Source organism: Centruroides vittatus, unplaced genomic scaffold (genome assembly GCF_030686945.1).
Source record: "Centruroides vittatus isolate TY-2023 unplaced genomic scaffold, ASM3068694v2 contig_1343, whole genome shotgun sequence".
Lineage (NCBI taxonomy): Eukaryota > Metazoa > Arthropoda > Arachnida > Scorpiones > Buthidae > Centruroides > Centruroides vittatus.
In genome coordinates this window covers 1,204,860-1,228,376 of record NW_027120855.1, presented here as the reverse complement: position 1 = coordinate 1,228,376, position 23,517 = coordinate 1,204,860, and the positions used below count along the sequence as shown (strand labels likewise).

The 23,517-nt window shown below is 29.6% G+C and overlaps 1 protein-coding gene across 1 annotated transcript in view; it reads left to right on the top strand.

The window, feature by feature from the left end:
* The first annotated feature begins 863 nt into the window (after nucleotides 1–863).
* Nucleotides 864–23,517, top strand: part of bun (bunched) — a 55,240-nt gene continuing 32,586 nt past the window's right edge. Inside the window, exon 1 of the mRNA XM_067289314.1 lies at nucleotides 864–2,323. Coding sequence (XP_067145415.1) covers nucleotides 1,109–2,323 — 1,215 coding nt within the window. The 5' untranslated portion in view covers nucleotides 864–1,108. The remainder of the gene's footprint in view (nucleotides 2,324–23,517) is intronic.

Genomic DNA, 23,517 nt, shown 5'->3' with positions numbered 1-23,517 from the left:
TATGGGCACTAAGAGGGCCTCTTATAGCAAGCCCATTATGGGTTCGGTTAGGCCTACAATGGGGCGGCCGGGTGGTGAGGGACGGGGCCCGACATATCCAAACTGACCACTTCGCGAAAAATTCCTGGGGATTATTCGACCCGTTCGGATTCGATCCCGGGTCCCCCAGAGCATTAGGCTGCCACCTTGACTGCCGTCACCTGCTTTAATATATAAATTTGTAAAATCTGATCGAATTTTCCCAGCGATTCTAACTACAAATCCGTTTATTATAAGTCCTGACCAACGATAAAGTTGGCCAGAATGTTTGAAGAAATAAAATTAACATTGGATCCTAATTGTCTTTAATAAAGGATGTTTTTCCCGATCGGATTTGAATTCGGACTCTTCCGATATTCGTCGGCTTTTTTTAGCATTACAGCAATATTATTACACATATCAATATATTACAGCATTTATATTTATTTTCACTTTTGATAATATTTAGTTAATATTATAACTGCAGTCTTTACAGTGTATCGTGCGATTAAGACAGTAAAATATCAATTTTGAAACTTATAGATCCTCCATGTTTACATAATAATTTTTATCAATAACAATAAATTACACCCAACTTTAAAACATAAAACATAATAGTTTTTAATATATTGAAATATAATTTATTTAATCGAAGAAAATTTTATATAAATTTTGTTAAAGATGTTTATTTTAATAATTTAATAAAGTATTAATATTTGTATATATTTAAAAAGATATTTTTATGTACCGAATTGAATTTAATAATAAAAAAGTGAGGAATGGGATTATTAAAGAGGTTGGTAGATGGGAATTGGAGTTATGTTGGAGATCGGAATGCACTATCTTTTGGCTATTTACGTAGAGAGCATCTGGCAAGACAGGGCGACTGACACATGGTCGCCATTTTGATCAGTGAGTACAGGATGTGATGTGGTTTTTCGTTGCGAAAAAAAGTAGCTAGAATACAAAAATTGGAAGTGTAGATTGATCCTGTTATGGTTATAAACGGATCTGAGAGTTACTGAACCAGTTTTTGGATCTTGTCCCCGATGTCATTGGCGAGTTGAGAGGGTCGGGCTGCAGTTTAGAGATGGCTGAGAGAGATGGCGGAGATCGCGAGAGAAGCTCCCGTTTCGAGTCGGAAACAAATCATCAGACACCTATGAAACCTTACAGTGAGGTAGGACATAAAAAGAAACCCACCTCTTTTCAGATAACCAGCGTTACCGTTCAGGGTTCTAGGTTGAGTAATGATGGAGGAGACGATAGTGCGGATGATTTGGACGAAAGCCATACAGATGATTTGAGTTCGGATATTTTAGAATGTTCTAAAACGCCGGATCTGGACAATGAGCAATTGACCGAAGATAACAGCAACACCCCGGACGATCTGGCAGCGTCCGGTACGTTCGCTTCGCTCAAGTCTTTCAGGAGCGATTCCGGCGTCAGACCGATTGCAGACGGTAACGACGTGCCTCAGCACGTGGGTATCTCGACGACATTCCAGACCAATTCGACTGTAAATAGCAACGTGCCGGTCGACTCCGGTCATTCGGACGCGGTGGTCAACTCCCACCTTCCAATGATTAATACTATTCCGGATCACTGGCAACATAGATTCAAAGTAGTAAAAATCGTGAGCAGTGAACCGTTCAAACGTGGAAGATGGTTGTGCATGGATTTCGTGGATCCGCCCGCCATGCAGCAGGAGATCAAGCCCGAGGTCGTGGATCAGACCGGCGTTTCGAACGTTTCGAGTAATGCGAGTTCGGCCAATTCTCTTTGTGGTGACAATTCCGCTAACAAGACGGTGGCGCACGTTTACGAAATACCCGTCACTCGGTCGTGCACGGGCGACGTGTCCGTCGCCATCAACCAGCAACCCGTTCAGCCTCTCTACGGAATTATTCTTCCGGTCGAGACCGTGGGTCGGACTCCTCAGATAACCATGGTGCCGACGGTCGGCATACAGCCCGCCTCCGACGTCGTGCCGCAAGTTATACAGACTGCTATTCCGCCGGGAGTGCACGTGACTTCGGGCTTGCCTCCCCCTCAAACTAGCCAAACACAGTTAGCTTCTGTAAATGCTCCTTCGGTCCAACATAATCCTCTCACTTCTCAGCCTCAGCTTGTTACACAGACTCAACAACAAGTTATGCCTATGTCACAACCTCCAGCCGTTGCAAGTCAGCCTTCTTTAGTCACGAATATTCAGACCATACCTTTAACGGCTACTCCTATAGACCAAGAGGTCGGTCGTCAGTCAGCGTCTAAACCCGACCGAGTTCTCAGGGCCCTAGTCCAGTAATTATTGCAACTAATAACGATAAGGCTCAAAGAATGACTTCCGAAAATCCTCCTCTTCAACTGTTAGAAGTATTGCCGGACGCTCTTCGTAATAGAAACAATATAGATGGCGAAGAGTCCGAAAGGTTTGTCTATACGTTCGATTAGTATTATAAAAATTATTTTGACGTTTCTAAGCGTAGATTTTAATAAATCCGTATACGGGTTATTTGTACCCGTAATTAGAGGAATATTTGGATTTGAGAATATTGCAAAATCAGTTTATACGCTTCTAATTCTAAGAAATCTCGAGTTGCATTTTTGTTTTATAAAATTGGGCGAGAATATTTTTGCAAACGAATTACTTGATTTTTATTACTTTCATCTTTGAAGAGGATATTTGTAGTTATCTTTAAAAAATTCTGTTTTTAAATTATTTTTCCATTGCAAGTACATTTTATTTTATTTTATTTTCAAAACATTGAAACGTAAAAGAAAAATTAAGATATAATTTTATATAAATTAGAAGTTGAATAATGTTAAATAACTGTGTTGTGTATCAAATACATATTTATTGATAATATAGAATTTTAAATTTATAATAATTCTATTATGGACAGATTTGCTAAATTAGAAAGAAAATTTTCTAAAATAATTTAATATTATATAAATATTTTATATAAAAGCAGTTATTAGATGTGAATGGGTTAAGATTTATATATAGTTGATGCAGAATAAAATATAATTATACTTTCATGTACTGTATAGGGAAACAGCAAGTCATCATGAATATTTTAACATCTATTTTTTTTACATCTTTGAATTGTTTGAGCTTATCACGACAACAAAGTAAGAAAAATATGCTGACGTATACAATAATTATTAAATCTCAAAATTAGTCGTGTAAATTCTTAAATATCTTGAGATTTATTTCGGTTTATGTATTTCATTGTAATTAAGTTACCATCTTCTATTGATCATTAAAATGTGAATTTTCGATGATTTTTATTCTTATAAGAACTCTAAATTCGATTTCTATAATTTATTCCACGTTTAATAAAAAATAAATTCAAAAAAATATATTAATGATTTCTAATTAAGCATGTTTTAATTAGCTTTTTTGTACTTGTGTAATTGTAAATTATGGATTTTCAATTTAACATTGACATTTAATTTTGTTCAAGGTTAAGGTTTTGTTATTTCTGAAATTTATTCCACTTTTCTTTTTGTTTGTCTTAATCAGATTTAAAACTATAAAAAGCACATCCTACAGAAAGATCAATTTGTCTTTTGTTATATAAATAGAAAATATAATTTAGTTTTCTGAAATTGAAGTTCTTGTAAATAATAAATATTTTATAGTAGTTATGAGTCAGAAATGTTAAAGGCTAAATATGTATACTGTACAGTGATATTTATTATCAATATAAATTAGTTAGTGTCAATATTTTAAGTTTGATATCCGTCTTTTGTGATAATTTGACAGAAAACATATGTAATACATTTTACTTCTATTTATAAATTCAGAGTTAAATCATCATTAATATCAAGCAACAAAGTTTTAAAATTCTTTATTAAATATAAAACAAGTTTTCTGAGTTAAATCTAATAATGTATTTTAATGTATCTTGTAATACGATATCTGATACAAAAGTTATCACTGGCTGTTGATAGGAACATCTTTTCATGATGTCTTCGTTTAGTTCAATATATTTGTTCTTAATATACACAATTAGGAAGAACAAAAGATTTTCTTATATTTATAGAAGTTAAATTATTTTATTGAGAAATTATTTTTTTTTTTTTAGTTTCTTTACTCCAACCTTAGATATAAATACAGAATTTAAATTGTGGCAAAGTTCTAAAGAACGATACAAAATTAGCTTTCGTGTGTGGTCAAACTTCGATTTAAAATTGTTTGCCTCTAAAATTGGCACACGGTCGAGTTCGATACTAAACCGAAGTATCTCGAATAATAAAATTTATATATAGAAACGAGGTCTACGTGCAATTTTAAGTTCGAGAGTACAAAAATCACACGATCTAGTATCGTCTGCAATGCAAAAGCGTAATTTATTTTAAATGTAATCATTCACGACTACAGAAGAATTTTCTACTTAATATTTATGAAGATCCATTCAGATACTTGTTGGTACTTTATGAGGAGGGCACTATACTAAGATTTTATTAGTAGCTAATTTTGATATACCCAGATTTTTAAAAATAAATTCTACATTTAACAAATTATTTTTTCATTGAATATTATAAATTTGCACGGGACAGGAGCAAGGACTTAGTAAATAATAATTTTATTACTTTAGTAAAAATTTAAAATGCAATAAATTTATTGATTTGCATAAGCGCATTGTATGTTCTGATGTTTTGGAGATAATGATATAGAATCTCATGTACTAGTTCTTATAAATATTTTATATATAAATGGTTATTGATAAAATATTGAACGATCAAATATTACGTCTTAAAGTAGCCAGACGTGCATTAAGCCAAATGATTATTTTTAATGGAAAGTTCCAAACTAAATATTGGATAATTTACTTTATTGGCTTTTGATAGTTTTTTTAATATCTTCAATATAATTTTTATATTGATTTTTAATATCTGCTTAATCTGTATTTTTAAATTTATCTGAATTATTAAACTTTCCTTTCTTGAAAGTTGGATTATGAAAGTTTTAACTTACCTTTTGAAGTTTTTTGATTTTGTGATTTTTTAACATCCTGGCAAACTTAATTTCATTATGTTAATATGTTTAAATATAAATTTCTTATCACTTTTATTATTTAAGTTAAATGTTGAATTTAAACTTAATATCATTTAAATATAAAATGACATTTCTTTTCTGTTCAAATTTGTATTTTTTTATATTAATTAAATTATTATAATTATATTTAAGCTTCAGTTTTTGGCTTTTTTATAGCTATTTTTAAATCTGTATTAAAAATGAATTGCCGAATACTTTTTTTTTGTCATGAAAATGCGATGGTGTCCCAATTATTTGAAGTTCTATTCTATCCGTCACCACGAAGTGTGTTCTGTAACTTGTCAACTCTTCTACAATAGCATTTTTATATTTTGGTAGACACTTTTTATGATTTTGATGACCTCATATATTTTATTAGAATCTATAATAAAATTAATAATATTTGCTCTTTTATTGGTTATCTGTTTTTATCATTTGATATCCTTTGATTCATTATAGCCAGGTAATTTGAACTTTAATGAACATAAAATTTTATATTCTCCATCTGTGATTTATAAAATAAGTTTTTAAATATATATGTTGTAAATTGTGTTACAGTTACATTTAAATTATTTTTTAATGTATGAAATTAATACATTTTCTTTAGGTTTTTATTAACTCTAGAACAGGTTTTATATATATTTACACAATAAATTATCTTGTGTTGTAGTAGTATCAAATATATATGTTTGAATTTTTTATTCTTTATAATAATGTTTTGTATGAGTAATGAAGCTCCATTAATGGAAACCAGTATAAGCTTTCAATTTTGATTTTTAATAAAAAATGAAAACCCATTTTGTAGAACAGAAAACTACTTTTTGTATGTTTTTCTAAGTACTTTTGGCTTACAGGTATTTAATTTAATATTTTTTTCTTAAATATTTTAACTTAGATATAAAATACATAAAGATTGTCTTGATTTATTTAAGTTCAGCTCAAGTTACTATTGTATTATCATAAGACAACCTGCAGATAATTACAGAATGTGTCTTTCAAATTGGCACATTATGTGTGACAAAAACAATAAATGTTAAATTTTGTATATATAAGAATTTTATTTGGCAATTAAGGTTTGTTTTACCTTTACCACATTATAATCCCTTCAGCAATATTGTACTAGAGACCAAACCTGAATCACCATATACTTTTTAAGCTAATTTTTAATTAGTTGTAACCTGAGCATAACCTTAAGTTTACATTTGTAACTCTGGTGGTGTGATTTTGCAGATAAGTGATGAGAACTATAGAATATAATACATAAATTATAAACAATATTGTATGAAGTAATCCACAAACTAGAAAGAAGTATTCTGTGATAAGTTAGTTAATACAGAGAAATTTGTATCCATTGTGCATAGATACCGAATCAAAAAATAATGCAATATCCACTTAAGCAATAGTGAAAATATAAATTATAAAATTTTAACTACTTATGAGTCAGTTTTAAAAGACATTATACGAGACTTAAATTCTGCATTATCCAAAAATTTATCAGTATATATATTATCGCATATACAGTATGCACAGAAAAACTTCAAGCTTGTTTGCAAGTAAATGCTAAAGATAGTATAGAGTTAAATTGGTATTATGCAAATTGATTAATACCATAAATATCTGGGAAATGTGGTAGTTGGTCTCTTATCAAATTAAATTCATATTTAAAATCATAAATCCGAATTTTCCGTAAATAGATAATTTATCCAGTCTTTGTCTTTTGAATTGTTAATTTAAGTCTAAAATAGTTCCTTTTGGTTAAAGAAATCCTAAATTTAGAACTTCTTTAAACAAAGCATGAACTTTTAAATTTAACTTATTTTTAAACTAAAAAAAACTTTTGTAAAGGCTATTGTACATGCCGTTAATTTTTTTAAATAAAATAAAATTACGTATTCTAGTAAGATTTTTGTCTGAACTACGATCGAAAGATTTTGTATTTTCTATACATTACGTGCCGAAGCAAAGTATAAATGTGAATAAAAAATTCTTTTTAGAATTTAATTCTCTTTTACAAATAGACATGCAATGATGATATGCTGTGAAATGGAAATTTTGTTCATAGGAAAAAATATTTTAATATTGAAATACTTTAGTAAATTAATTTTATTAAAATTAAAAATTGGCATATGGTATTTACATAAAAATATATTGAAGATAGTCAAATTATATTTAGGTAAATACCATCAGCCAAAAAAAGCGAAAACAAGTGAAAATCGTTTTTGGATTGTTGTTGGTGATTATGAATTGATGAACTTGTATAGACATTTTGTATCTTCAATATATTTTTTTCTTATCAAAAATAAATTATATCTGGTTAATTTCTAGAAATTTTTGTCTAACCTTGATTTAATTTCAAAATACATTCTAAAAATAATTTTAGAAAATTTTCAATCTCTATCTTGCTATTTATTTACACGATCTAAAATTATTTTTTACTTTAAAAAATGTAATTGAAACTTAAAAACTGTGGGATTCAAATCTGTATTTCTTGCCTATTGAATGAATATATTATTAGTTATATTATATACAGTGAGCAAGATCTTTCTAAATATATAAATATTTTGATTGAAAATAAGGGCTTCTCTTTATTGCTTTTTTTTTCATGTAAAATTGATAATAGATTAAATATTTAATAAAAATTACACAAATAGGATATCGTATAAATGAATACATTGCAGTAACTATATTGTTTCGACACTTAGGATTGATGGTTGACTCATAGAGTTATATAACTTTCCATCTTTTAAATTACCAAATTTGTCAATAGTTACAAGGTTGGGTCAATTTCCTGAATGTTGTCAGTTTAACTTTGGCATTTAGTTGTAACAATTAGCTTAATTTTTTTTTCTAGTTTTAGCAATTGATTATCGTTCTCTTTATTAAATTAAAATTTAGTATTTAATCCATAATTACATGTTATTTTTTGATATAAATCATAGTGTCGAAAGCAAAACAGATAATAAATACAATAATACTTTGAATACTGCTGACAAAATTATTCTAGATTCTGATTATATTCATTCTATATAAGTATCTTTCGTGTCAATAACAGTAAATTGGATATTTTTTAATGCTAATTTTCGAAATTAATGTTACACTCTTTTGCACTTTATAATTTATAATGATGATAATTTTTATTTTATATTTTAAAAACATGCAGTCATTTTTTTTCTATGCTTAATTTTTAAATGTTAAATCATTAATAAATATTAAATTTAATATATTCAATAATAAATTATTAATTTTTTTGAATTGCAAGTTATTTAAACTGCAGTTATTTTAATTTTAAATATTCTACGACAATAATTAATTTGTATGATTATGGAATAATGTGAAAGTATTTAGACTGAAGAAAATCAAATTTAATGAATTTAATAAGGAAGTATTTCTTTAATTATTATTCCTGTTGCGAGACTGTTGAACTAACTACTAAATTAAGTCTTGAATAAAAACTAAATAATAATATATATTTCTAAAAACTCTGATAATTCACAGGAATAGTTGATTAACAGTAAAATATTAAGAAAATTAATTTTATAGAATTATTTGTAATAAATATTTGGAATTTTAGTATTGATTAGAGTAAAAATTTTAAATAATTAATATAAATACAAATAGTGTGGTTGAGATTACGGGATGAACTCGGTTCTTTATCTTTATTCCTTGTTATTCTTTCTGTGTGTAATTTATTTTTGTAAAATCAATAATAAATTTAAAATATAATAAAAATTATGCAAATGAAACATTGCATGACCGAACGCGGTACAATGATTATACTGTCTCGGATTATCATTTTTGACACCTACGATTGATGCTGTCGCTGCTGCAAAAAAAGTACCTTGATATATTTGGATTAATATTTGGTAATGGTTTATAGCAGGCGAGGCCGACAGTTTTTGCTCCGGGCCGAATTGGAAAGAAAATTTTTTCACGGGCCAAACAAAATATTAAAATTAAAAAATGTTAAATACAAAAACGATTCATTTAAGTAAATAAATGTTTAAATATATTAGTATTATATTTCCAGCAAAGCATACGAATTACTAAGTTAAATTGAATATCACCTGTATGTCTTGAATTACTGTCTAACATATATTATTTTATGATAAATATTAATATTTTAAATTTATTATTTTTTTTTTACTCTGGCACTACCACACAGACCAGTACAAAAGTTATAAATCTCTACAACGGAATTTTTTTAAAAAATAAAGAAGTATCGCCAATCCATTCGACCAATTATTGCAAGTTAAATAGCTAATATTGAAAGGTTAATAGCGGGCCACAAATTCGTTAAGCGGGCCGTATGTTGGCCATGCCTGGTTTATAGGAATGTAATCTTCATTTTAACTCAAAGCGTTATAAGTTTTATTTTATGAGTAGATTAAACTTGTTATTCCTTGTTTAGTCAGAAATAAGTTTCATATACTCATAAAATAGAGGTTACAAAACTTTGAGCTTAAAATGAAGGTTACTTTCTTATTAACTATTACCTTGTATAAGTCCAAATTTATCAGGATACTAAACAAAGAATGATAGACAAAGAGCTAGAGTAACAATTTACACTTTGGAATAAAACATCGGGTTTAATTTCAAACACCTAAGTATAATAGTAGGGAAACAAAAACTGTTTAAAAACAGGGTTAGAGCCATAACGTTGTAAATGCCAAAATTGCGCAAGTGCATAAGATTGTAAATGCCGAAAACAATTGCAGTCATAAAATGAATGTTTCTATAGCTGAAAAACAGTTTTTAATACAAAAAACTTACATTTAAATTATTAAACATAATTTACAAAAAATTCAATATTAATGTTAGCATTAAAAACTAGTAATAATCTAGTAGTGGCTGCTTCCTGGCTTCACCAATGTTGGGCCCACAGTTTTGGTACTTGGTATTGGACTGCAACTTTTATCAATTATAATATAATTATAATAAATAAAGGAAAATATAAACAATGAGATATTCAATGTAATAAAAGTTAAAATTATTTAAAAATTTCAAATTTGAGTTATTAATGGAAGTCCGAATATCATTTCAAAAAATATCAAATAATAAAGTTATACAAGTTAATTATTAGTAATTCGGCATTCAGTTATCCGGTTTGGCTAGGATCTCCTTGAAATAGGTTTGTTCTATTGGATTTTAAAATGGTATCATTTTACAATGCCACGTTTCTTCTTTTGAGGAATCCAAAAATGGGAGCAACGCATTGAAATCATCAATGCTAACTCCATCTTTCATCACATTAACCCCACTGCACCATCTTTCTTTCGAATGTTCTTCCAATCTTCTGCACATTTCCTTTTTCTTTTAGGTATTTTGTACTTAAGGAATTCGTTTCAATTTTAGAATAAAATCGTAAAAAACTCACTGTATTACAAATTATTTAGAACAACAAATTGATGTAAATATAAGCTGTAACATTTTACGTGCCAAAAGTCACGTGGCTTGCACTTTGGCGCTTAAAACGTTATGGCTTGCACATAAATTCAACTTCAAAATATAGCCACTTAGAGTGCCACTATCGCCACAATATTTTTTTGTAGAAGAAAACATTATGTTTAAAATTCATTTCTTCAATAAAACATATTTTGGGAAAAATGGCATTTACAACGTTACGGCATTGCACGCTTCATTATCTTTTAGTTATCAGTTCATTTACTAACTTTGAATAAATTTAAATGTATTGTCAACATTTACAATTTGTTATAAGCATTGACAAGACTGCTTAAATATTTACCAAGTAGAATTCATATTAAATCTAAAGATTTGTGTATTCGTGTATTTCTGGTGTCATTTATTTACATGTTTAATTCTGTTGTTTGATTTGTAAATGGAAGTTTCTATGGACAAAGGCTTAAAAACCTTTTCAAAAACATTAAAGTTTAAAGATTTTTTAAGCTAATCACTTTATTTTGTATTTTAAATGTCAAATATGTTTTTTAACAATTGCAATCATTATTTTTCAAAAACAATTTTTAATTGCTATAATCATAAATAAATAATGCACAAGTAAAGTTAGTTTTAAAATTTTTATTCAAGCTTCGGATTAAAGGTTATAGTCCAGAAAAAATTATAATAAACCTACTTCATTACAAACATATGTTTAGAAATCTGTTTAATGTAAGCAAAACTAAATTATACAGAAACTGAGTGTCTGATTTCTTTATCAGAATTCTTGATGTAAAAACTGTGTAGACTTTGTTTTTGAGTACTTTAGAAGCTAGTAGATAAAATATTTACATCTAAAATACTCAAAAAGTTTTTTTAAATGCTAAAAATGCTTATTTTTAATTAAAACAAATTTTAGACACAGTCTATGGAAAGTGATCTTTAAAAGAACAACGGAGATTTTCTGTTAAGGCCATAAAAACAGCTTTCTGCTAAGAGTCAAATATTATAAACAGGCTTTATGAATTTCTATAATAATCGATGAAGTATTTTTTAATATTTATGTAACTTATTTATCTATTGATTAATGTTTTAATTTAATTGTATCTTTAGAGAATGCACTCTTAGCAATCTGAAGTGATTATTATAGAGAATTATTTAGATTAGCACGGTTATATACGAGGCATGTACCAAAAGTCTTGAGCCATGGACTATTACTTTCAGATACAATAATATCTTATACTTTGAATGACTCTAACTTCAAACGCTTTAGAGTTCAAAAGCGAAATTCAACAGAAATTTGCCTTGGAGTTTGAACAATACTTCAAAGTTCAAACTGTGCATGCAGTGAAAAAATGTGCTTGAAACATAAATGCGATTTGTTGTGTGTCCAAGTCATCTCTGGCCCTTGCTCTTGCGTTATTCTTGTATGTTTTCAGTGCAATTTTTGCTTTATTTTTGGTTTGTTTGGTTATATATATACTGTATTGTGTGTTATTTGTCAATTTTTAAAATTCCTTCATGCAAATTGTCTTTGTCGACAGCTTTTGGGGGTCCAGTACATTTTGTATTTTTTGGGTTTCCTCGAACTGAACTAAAAAGTTCAGTTCGGGAAACTAGCTGTTTTTAAATCACATTTGGCATGTTAGAAGTTTATGAGCATCTTCTACATACGTATTACTATTATTTTTTTTACTGTTTGTACAGCATTATATTCTTTTCGAAACTCATAAAGCATATTATGACCAATATGCTTTTTATTCAAAGACATTAGAACTTGATTTTATTCAAACAAAATGTGATGTAAAGCTTTTAAACAAAGAATAATACCTCATATTATCTATAATATGTTGAAGTTCACAACTGTTATAATTAAATTACACATCTATATTAATATGCAGAAGTCCACAGTTTATGACCAATAAATGCAGTTTTCATTTTATTATACAATATTTGCATATTTTATTTCTGATTTTTATGTTTTAATTTAATATTAGGGAATCTAATGGGTTTTATTTTTACCATAAATTACATGAATTTACTGTTTTAAGTTTATTGAAATGGGTATTGTTATGGTCTGGAAATGGATTAATTCACTTTCCGTTATTTCTAATGGGAAAGATTAATTTGGACTTCAAATGACTTCCTGAAATGAATTAGATTTGAAGTATGAAGCACCACTGTATTTGAATTAACACCAGAAGCCAAATGTGCAACAGATACTTTTATCTACCTGCTACTCTGTGAGATGCTTGATAGTGTATGTGCATTTTCACTTTCATTGATGAGTGTAGTGGAAAAATGAGTGATATTGGCAATTCATTTTATTGATTTTCTGGCAAAGGCAAACCTATCAATTTTTCTCATTATGTGGAGTTGTTGAAGAAACTGAGACAAACGCTATGTGGCATGCATCCACACAAACACTCTCATCTTGCAACATGACAATGGTCATTCTCACACAGCAGACCATGCAAAGGATGCAATTGAGAAGATGGGATGGAGTTGCCTCATCCCCACACATCTCAGACTTTGCCATTTGATACATTGAGAGATAAGCTGAACTGTATTGGGATTGAAAATGGCTATACTGTCAAGGTGGAGACTTCACTACCTCAACAGCCTGACAGTACCAAAGTGGACTTTTGTTGCAGTGGCATCCATAAACCCCTAGCAGCATGACACAAACATGTGGTCTTTTCTAGGACTATGTTAAAGAGTGAACTTAAATAGAACAAAAAATGGATTTAGCATTTAAGTAGTATGTATTTATTACCAGCATTAAATTTGGTGTCATACAATTTACGTAATTTAACATGGCTTAAGAGTTTTGACACATGCCTTGTACAAAAAACAGGAAATCAAAAAGGATTATGTGTAAATACATATATTTAAAAACTTACATGCTATATTTTTGGTACATCATTTAAAGTATATGTAGTACATATTAATTTTATATATTCATTGTTGTTTTAAGAAGTAATCTGGTATCTTTTCATTTTTGACTGAAATATGTAGCAGGAAACTGAGCAAAATTGATTTGAATTAGCAAGAGTGTGCACTGTAATTGTTTAAATATAAAATATATTGTAATGCTATATTTACTTGTTAATGTTGATTGTCATTATTAGTGCATCATAGTGACAATGTCATTGGAATGTGCATTTGTTCTTTATTTCTTTGAATATTACAGAAAAATTTTTAAGCATGTCATTTTAGCATTAAAAGATAATCCTTTAAGTTCAAAAACATTAAAGATATGTTCATTTTTTATATCAGTAATATCAATACATCCTTTTAAGCTCTGTTTCTCTTAGAACATGTTTGTTTTATGAATGTGTCTGCAACAATGCATAGGAAGTCTGATAAAAAATTGGTGCAAGAATTTGAATGACTACTATTTCCTACTTTATTGCAGTTCCTATGAATGTTTATTTTAATTTCCAATACTTTCAAGCCTTTAGTCTCATCATCAGGGATAAAGAAACTTGTGAATCCTATCACTACCAGATAGAATGTAAGTTTCTTCTGTAATTCTATCGCCAACAAGACCCGAAAGCACTTGATGATTAAACTTAGCATTTGTAGAAATTCTAATAATGCAGGAAACAGTGGACTTTGATAGTTGGAGAAGTAAGTTTTAATGAATTTAACTGTAGTATTTACAGTTAAATTCACTAAAAATAGTATTTATTGGATCATCATCATGGATAGAATTACAGAAGAAACTGAAATTCTATCTGGTAATCATAAAATTTATAAGTTTCTCTATCCATGTTGATGAGACTAAAGGCTTGAAAGTGCTTTAACTGTAGTACTTACAAATTCATTTATTTTGACAAAAATCTAAAAACTTTATAATTTGCTTTAAATATGATATATGAGTTATGATTTTTAAGAAATTTAACATATAGTTTACATTGTATTATTAAAATACTAATATCAAAAATGAATAAGAAGTAATTTTAATTTTACATTAAAACACATTCAAATACTTGTAATTGCTTTTAGAATCAATTATTAGCATAACATCACAATTAAAAACTAACAGACCTGGTCGATCTGAAAAATCAAGGGGGGAAAAAAATAAGGAAAATGATTCCAGTTTTATACATGTGAAATCGGGGGGTGCCGAATAAGTCGGAAACCCACTCGATTGTCACCAATGTGTGAGATCTCGGGGAGGTAAGAGGGAGTCGTACCTCTTTTTCCCGTGACTCACTTGTCAAGGATGGCTGTTACGTCGACGGCGCGTTACGCGTTACGCGAGTGGAGGAGGAGGAAGGATGGGGTCGACGATAAGGCGAAGCCGACAGTCAAGAAAGACACCATTTTATAACAAAACAAGATTTAATAAAAGCTAAACGAACTAAAGTACACTTCTACCCTCGTATACAAAAAGGGGCCGGAGAGAGAGAGTTTACAATTATTTTTCATACCTCTTAACAAGTCCGTAATAGACGGAATCCGGAAAAAAAGTTGTAGACTGTCGTAGACGGGCACTCAAAACTGTAGAATTCTTTAGAACTTTAGAAAACCTCTATAAATTCCGTAATAGACGGAGTCCGGCGAATGGAGTCGTAGAAGCTTTTGTGGGTCCGGAGGATGCCGCAGTGTACTGTACGTCGTACTCGAAAGACGATCGGAGAGCCCCTTAGGGGGGGAAGGAAGCGTCTTTTATAAGTTTTTGATGGGAAACCTGTCACGTGATCGAAAACGAATCGCTATTAGGGCCATAGGTGTTCCCGGGATATTAAATAAACGACTAGTTCGGACGCTAACTATAAACCATCGTGCAAGATGATCTACCTGCTCCGAAGGAATAACGGTTTGTTGATAGTTAGGGGACAATCGTTGCCATTCGAGGGTCAACAATTTCCCGGGTATGGAATGTTGTTGATTAAGTTGTTTATAACTGGAGTGAACAAATTCAGAAATTTCTAGGTTTTTAACTTCCAGATTTCACATTCAGATTCAATGTAATGTTGAGTAAATAAAAATCTTGCATTGTTTTTCTCCTTTTCTTTGTGCTTTTAATTCTAAAAAAGTTGAGACAGATTGAAGTTTAAAATGCTTTAAAGAATTTATTAACTTTTTTTATAATTAACACAAAAATACTTTATCTAGAGTAAAAACAAGAAAATAAAATAAATTTCTTCATGCATTTTTGGATTGACCACCCATGTTTGGGAATTTAATTAGAGAATGGACAATTGAGAGAATTTAAAATTTAAAAAAAATAAATAATTTTTTAATTTTTTTATTTCCTTTATTGTTCATTCTCTGTTGATCATTTGTCTTCAGCTGGTTTAACTCTTGAAGACAGATGGCAAATCAAAAATCACTCAAGTAAATCTCTCTTATTTTCATGTAACATTTGTCAGAGGTCAATCATAATCTGCACAAACTACTTTTTTTGGAATAAATCTTTAAAAAGATCATTCAAATGCTTTCTGATTGTACACTTACATTTACAAAATTACCTGGAGAACAAAGATTCGGAAAAATTCAAACTTTTTAGAAATAAATCTCGTAATAACTTTTATAAGAATTTATTGTCTCTTTGATACTCGTCATTCAATTGATTATCGAAGATGGGTTTGAAAAACAAAATTGCATGATCAATTTTTAGGGGTTTTTTTTTCTTGTTTCGAAAAGCATTTATATCTTCTCACTCTTCAGATAAAGCATTTTCATCAAACTGTGCAATAGAGAAGCTTTTCTATAAGGAATTTTTCTAAAGGTTAATGCTTGTATGCAAACAATACATGAGCCATTGAATGAGTTAAATTTAAAATGTTATCTTAAATCAATAGTAATGACTGTACTATTGTTTTATAGTATGATTTGTAATGTAAATTAAATTTTAAGATATACTACAGATATATTTAAGTATTTTATTACTCTTCTAGTGCATATGTAGCAATAAAAATTGGGCTTTTGAAATGTAAGATAAATTGAAACTTTGTTACTACTCAAACTGTTTAAATCAGTCTTGGTCACTGTACTGTATCTGGTTATATATACAATGCATTTATTCATATTTATAAATGTTTAGTAGTTAAAATTTTTTCTCTCTTAAATTACATACTGTATTTAACGAATAATAATTAAAGTCGATCTCTTTAATTCGTTGCTCGGGGTAATAAAGATGGCAAAAATATGTTTGGGGAAGCGTTATCGATCAAAAACAACAGTTTTCTATTATAAATTTTAATCATCCTAAACTAGTTCTGCCGTATAATACTCTCAAAATAACTACCAGATGCATAAACCAGTTCAATGTTTTCAAAGTACAGTAGATGTTTTTGCCATGACCTTTGAGTTGGTCATTAGCATCTAATATTTCAGTTTTTAAAATTTCGGATCATTTGTTCGTTGCCTAATTTTTCGACCGGTCGTCATATAATTGCCGACATTGTTTCATTTTTTCAGGTTACCGTCATATATTTGTAATAAATATGCCATTTTTTTATAACATATATATATTAAAGTTACTTAGTGCTGATCTACGAAGCTTTCCAACGAACGTTAGTTAAATTTAATGAAAATTTATTAGTTTTAACAAACATTTAAAAAATATACACAAAAAGCTTGCAATAAATAGATTTAATCATTTAAATTTGTTTTTATTAATGTTACAAGAAAAATAATTGTAGAATCTTACAAAATGCTTTCTCGATGCTTCTCCAGAAAGAATTTAATCTGTCAGTTGAAGGAAATGTTTTTGTAATTATATTTCTTTGGTCTCTAAATCAAAATTTCTGATTTACAAAAATAAAAAACAAAACTATTTTTAAAAATAATTGAATGTAAAGTGTCTTTAAATCTAAACAACTTTAACGTACAACCTCATTAAATTGTTAACATTGGAAATACTAGTGTTCATTTCAGGTTTTCATGTAATTATTGTTAATTAAAACTTTTTAATTTCATAATTTATTGGCATGAATAAACAAATTTACGAGACTAAGAAATGTGTCGAAAGATGTAAATTTTTTCTTTTAGCATTAAAAAACAGTTTAAATATTTCCAGTTTAAACATCTTTGTGAACTGGAATGAATAACAAAATTAAACTGCTTGAAAGTTAAAAAAAAAACTACCAAAAGAAGGATTGTTTTTTACTTTGATTTGGAATTTAAACATAATAATATAAGAGTATACAATTTTTAGAGTGAAATTTATAAAATTTTTGATGTTAAAATTAAAGAAAGAATGCTATTTTTCTTACCGAAAAGTGTCACACTAAAATTGCAGATTTATATTCAGTGATACTTTTTTATTATTTAAATAAATCACAAATTGGGTCATTTTTGTAGAAGAGAGAGAGATTTTTTGGTTAATGTAACCCATAGTGCCAAGATGGCAGCTTGTCTCTGATTTCAGCAAGGAAACAGTGGGACACATGTTCTAACCTAACCTAACCTATTCTAATAAATTACCATAATTATTAGCAACCAAATTATTAGAATACGTTAGGTTAGGTTAGAACATGCATCCCACTGTTTCCTTGCTGGAATCAGAGACGAGCCGCCATCTTGGCACCAGGGGTTACATTAACCCATTTTTTTTGTTCTTTGGGCATTTATCCCTTATAAATTTATGTAATAAATAAATTAATTAATAAGTATTTATTGCTTGAGAATTTTCAGATCAGATTTGAAATTAATCTGATCTGAAGATGCCTCATTGATTAATTAATTAATTTAAATTACCTTAAGAGAAAGTATCATTAATACATTTGTGAATATACAATATTGGTAGTAAAAATACTAAAAATTATAGGAATAAAAATAAAGACTTAAATGCTTTATTCCCAAGCATTCTCACTCTACAGAACGTTTGAAAATTAGTTAATCGTTTTAAAGACTGAACTGTTATCTTATTAAATACATAAAACTTTTATTTTATTCATTATGTTTGTGAATTTCATAAAAGGAGAACACATTCTAAATTTCATTTACAATTCATATTCATAAGCATATCCGAAACAAAGAAGACACAGTTAAGTCGCATTTTAGACCACTCTATGTCTGTTTATATTATTATCAGGAGAAAAGAGAACCAAATTGTCATATATCAAATGAAATGATGATTTTTTTTTAAATTAAAAAATAATAAATATAAAAGTTAAAACAAACAATACCACCTACTTTTAATCTGGCTACAATATGATTAGTTAATTATAAACATACTATATAATTTGACTAAACCTGTTTGGTTATATCTTCTAAATTAATTGGTCTGAAAACAAAGATCAAACATAGGTCTGCATAGCATAATTAGCACAATGAGTGGGAGTTGTAGGTTCAAGTCCTCCTCTAGATCAGGGGTGGCCAACAAGTCGATGACGATCGACCGGTCGATCGCTAGCGATGTCTTGACTTAATGTATTATATTTGTAACCGAACGCAACTGTGTGCATGCAGTTATGACTCGACTCACAAGCAATGAGTGCACTTCGTACTGAAAGAGTGTATAAACATAATATGTATTTCACATTTCCCCCTCCCCACTTAGACTATGCCTATGGCAACAAGTCGATTGCAACACATTTTTACGATAAAAAGTAGATCTTATGTGCACAAAAGTTAGCCACCCCTGCTCTAGATTGATCTTTTCTTCCAGAATATTCTAAATTAATTTATTTATTTTAAATAATTAAATTCAATACAATATAGTGGCTTAACAATCCAAATTATGTAATATCTTTATAATTAATTAATCAATGTTACAGCCCAATTAAAATCTAGTAGTATTGTCTGTTTATTATCTTGTGTCAGGCTTGATTTATATGTAATTATAAAAGTTTAAGATGCAGAACAATTTGTTCACTTTTGAAATTGGCACTTAGTAGTATGTGACACTAAACCAAAATTATACGTCATAATGCAGTCTAAACACAAGTTTTAGAGTTTGAGTCATGTAGTGTGATGGTGACAATGTTGTTTACAATACAAAATTGTTTATTTAGTAACTTGTGATATTGAAGAGTTCTCTATTTAATATTAATGATTTCAGCAAACTATAGAAGGTACTGTATGATTTTAAAATAGCAAATGCAAACAGGGAAAATTTGTTTTCATTTACATTAAACTTGTAATAGAAATAATTATGAAATTGTTTAAAGGAATCAACTTGTTAATGTGATAGAGCACTTTTCACCATCAGATCTGACTGTTTAACCGTGTTACAATCAAATATATCTGCTGCTTAGATTCAAATACACACAGTTGTATCATTTTCAAATTAACACAGTAGCGAGGTTGAGGCCGAAGTTTTAAACGCGAGAATGTGTACGTCGGACGTTCGGCGCCGCTTTCCTGTAAGCCTAGAAGTTTGACAATGGTGTTTGGAAAGTCAGTGGAATCATGCTAGACATTCCAAATGCCAATGTCAAACTTCTAGGCTTACGGGAAAGTGGCACCAAACATCCGACGTATACATTTTTGCGTTTAAAACTTCGGCCTCAACCTTGTTAATAAATATATTTATTACTTACTTATTAGAAGAGAACAAGAATTATTTAATCTCGTATAATGCAGGTTCACATTATACAAAATTTTATAGGAATCAAACTGCCAGGTTATACCAGGTTGCCTGTATTTTAGATTGTATTTGAATATTTGAATGAATTAAGTTGCACTGAAATTGAAAGTGCTTAAAGGGTCTTTAGTTAATCATTTTAAAATATTAAAATATGTATATATCATATAAATATAATGCATTATAAAAATTTATCTTGAAGTTGTGTGAATACACATGTAATTTAAATGTTCTTTGATTTTGTTGACAAGTGAGAATTATTTTCATTGGGGAAATAATTCAAAGATATTTTGTCTTTGCATCTAGTCAATAAAGGTTGTGATGTGTGATGATAATCTTTTTGGCATTCCTAAATTCTTAAAACAAGAGTTATTTAATTTGACTTAAGCAGTTTTAAACACACAGTCTTGAATGCAATTTACATTACATGAATGTCAATTAACAAGGTTTTTATTAATTAATTTGATTTAAATTCTACTTCAGCATATAGTAAAAAATGGAAATAGTATCGTTCTTGCATGCACATCAAAATCTAATATAAATAGCAACGTTATCAATGATTCATGTTGTGGTGTCTTAAGATGTAAGCCAAACTCAGCATCACTAACTTCTGAATCAGTAAACCTGTTGTCGATTGATCGGTCCATTGACTTTCTTTTACGTAGCAAGTGTAGTGAGTTGACTGTCTGTATCTCTTTAATCTGTGGCAGGCTCTTGCCGAGTAGCTTGTTTGGCAACTGAGTTGTCTTATGGTAACCACTACAACTATGAGTTCACAATTCTTCATGAACCAATTTGTTTGAAAAATGAGTCATTTGAAAACCAAGATTTGTCTGTATGAAATAGTTGATTCTTCAAGATTAGAGTTTGTACTTGAGAAAAAACAAAGGGTTACTGTATCAATAATAGAAGAAATTTTAAAGTTAGTATTCAAAGATGATTTTGAACTTTTATGGAAATTTTTATCCACAGCAGAAAAAGTTTCTTGTGATGTTTTTTCTTTATAAAAACTCCATATAAAATTATTACTAAAGCTGGAACTATTCTGTAAATTAATTCACACTAATCTTGCAATTATTCAAAGAGGTAAAAGATCAATGGGATCGGTATTATATCTAAAATTCTTCTTTTAATTTAAAACTCTAAAAATAAAAATTTTTAGGTTAAAATTCAAGTAAAACTACTCTTTTTAAATCCGATTTCGAGTGATTTAACTAGCGTGCAAATAATTAACGAAAGATGCTATACTTCAATCAAAAAACTTCACATTTATTAAACTCCCAAATGCATTTCGCTTTTTACAAAGCCTCATCAGTGGGCAGTTGGCCCTCGACAACTCCCGTTTTTTTTATATACCGGGTAACTTTTCCCAGCATGCATCTACTTGCATACCGTCATTCTGATTTATCAGAATTGCATATTCGATTATACAAAAATGTTCTATTATTCTTCTCTTTAAACAGTTTTTTTCTTTATAAAGTATTTTTACATTATTCCTGTCTATTTTATAATGATTATTATTACAATGTAGGCCAAGATACCAAGGCGACTCTTCTCTTTTTAATTGTATCGCAGCCTCGTGTTCTTTCAAACGTATCTCCAGCTTCTTTCCCGTTTCTCCAACGTAAGACTTTGTTTGCGGACAAGTACAAGACAATCTATAAATTACACCTGCAACGTCGAGTTTGTTTTTTTACTTATTTTTATCTTCATTGTTTATAACATTAGCATTTTTAGAGTTTTAATTTAAAAACAAACTAATCTTGCATATATTTCCAGCACAGAAGTTGACGTAAAAAATAAAAATGAACATTTTTTGCCTCATTTAGGGGCCAGCATTGGGCATTGTTCTTTGTAAGTCAAACTTATGGTTTCTAAATATTGTGATTGTTCTTGACATCACTATAAATACAAGAATTCACTTTCAATTTTCACTATATATAATTTGAATTTTGATTTAATTTTCAGATAAATGAAAGCTATTTAATCAATTTTCAGCATAAATAAAATTTATGTGTTCATGAACGTACTTAAAATTATATCTAAATTTCTTTTGTGCTATCTTTTTGGGAACAAGTGATCATTTTTAAGCATTTTAGTGCCTTTGTTTTCTGTACAGTTGATTTAAGTTGTAAAGGGATGATGACCATTGTAGTAAAGTTTATGGAGAATAGGCTAGCTAATTTCCCAGTTTTCTCCTTGTCTGAATAAGATTAAATCTAATTTTGTCAAAAATACTTGCAAACATAACTTTCATTTTGTAACCAGAGGGTCAGCACCTCTTTAGTGCCTTGTTAGGACTGACACCACTGTGTCTTCTAGGATAGACACAGAAACCTTGATGGCTGCAAATTTGGAATTCGTGCGAGCGATCACGTGCGCGGGCAGTCGTATTCGGGATGGAGGAGGGTTGAGAGACGGCAAGACGGAAGTGATTGATTCAAATACAAGGTTAACAACTAAAATAACCAATTTAATTTAACAGAAATGAATACGTGAATTGACAATCCAGAGAGAGAGAGTGTGTGTTTACATGACATCACGTGTCGTTATAAATACCTGAGGCACTGTGTACAGGTTTCAAGATGGCTGTGGAGTCGTTGGGGAGGCTTGGGAATGTCTCTTTCCCTGGATGGCAGTTGGGAATGTCTCTTTTCCCTTGGATGGTGGTTAAAGTTTATCGGAGGAAATAATAATCCATATGTGCTTCGAAGGTGTTCCGAGAGAAACACGGGATATTCTTGGAGAAACGGGTGACGACGATAAACCTTTTTGGTCGGGCACTAAGTGATACACTTGCAGACTCTCGACGACCTTCTGTTCCTTGAGTTGTTCTTTTTATATTTTCAAGTCACGTTGTCTTTTTTCACCAATAGTGAATTTTTAGTTTTAGTTCCCAGTGACACATTCTGAGTTCCCTGGGAAAGGAAACGAGTTCGGGGAGAGAAATGCACCCATCCTCTGGTAATAAAAATGGAAAAAGCTTTTTATTGAGATTTAAATAAATTTTCTTTTGAGCATTTTGTCAAGACCAGTCTCTCACAATTTGATCACCTTGTATAAAATTAAACTAGAAATTCTCAAGTAATATGAGAGATTGGCAATGCTACAAGCCAAACTTTACAACACTGAGCTGGTAACACAACCATTGTGGCCACTTTACGGCATCCCACGAAGTTGGCTCACAGCATCACCAAATTCTATGTAATACTTTCAAGTTTTACTTCATTTGATCATCTGGTATTTTTTATATTCTAAGTTATTTTGGAAAATTAATACCAAAAAAGTAACTCTGATTTTAATAGTTCTAGTAATAAATTTTCATTATCAACCTTTTCTTGTTCTTATTGTTATTTTTATTTATATCACTAGCTGACCCGGCCACGCGTTGCTGTGGCTCAAAATGTATCTATTATAAATGTATAACACTTCCCCCGTGGGGGGAATTTCAAAAAAATTCCTTCTTAGTGTACATTCTCTTGACGTACCCTATTAAAACGCAATCAAAAAC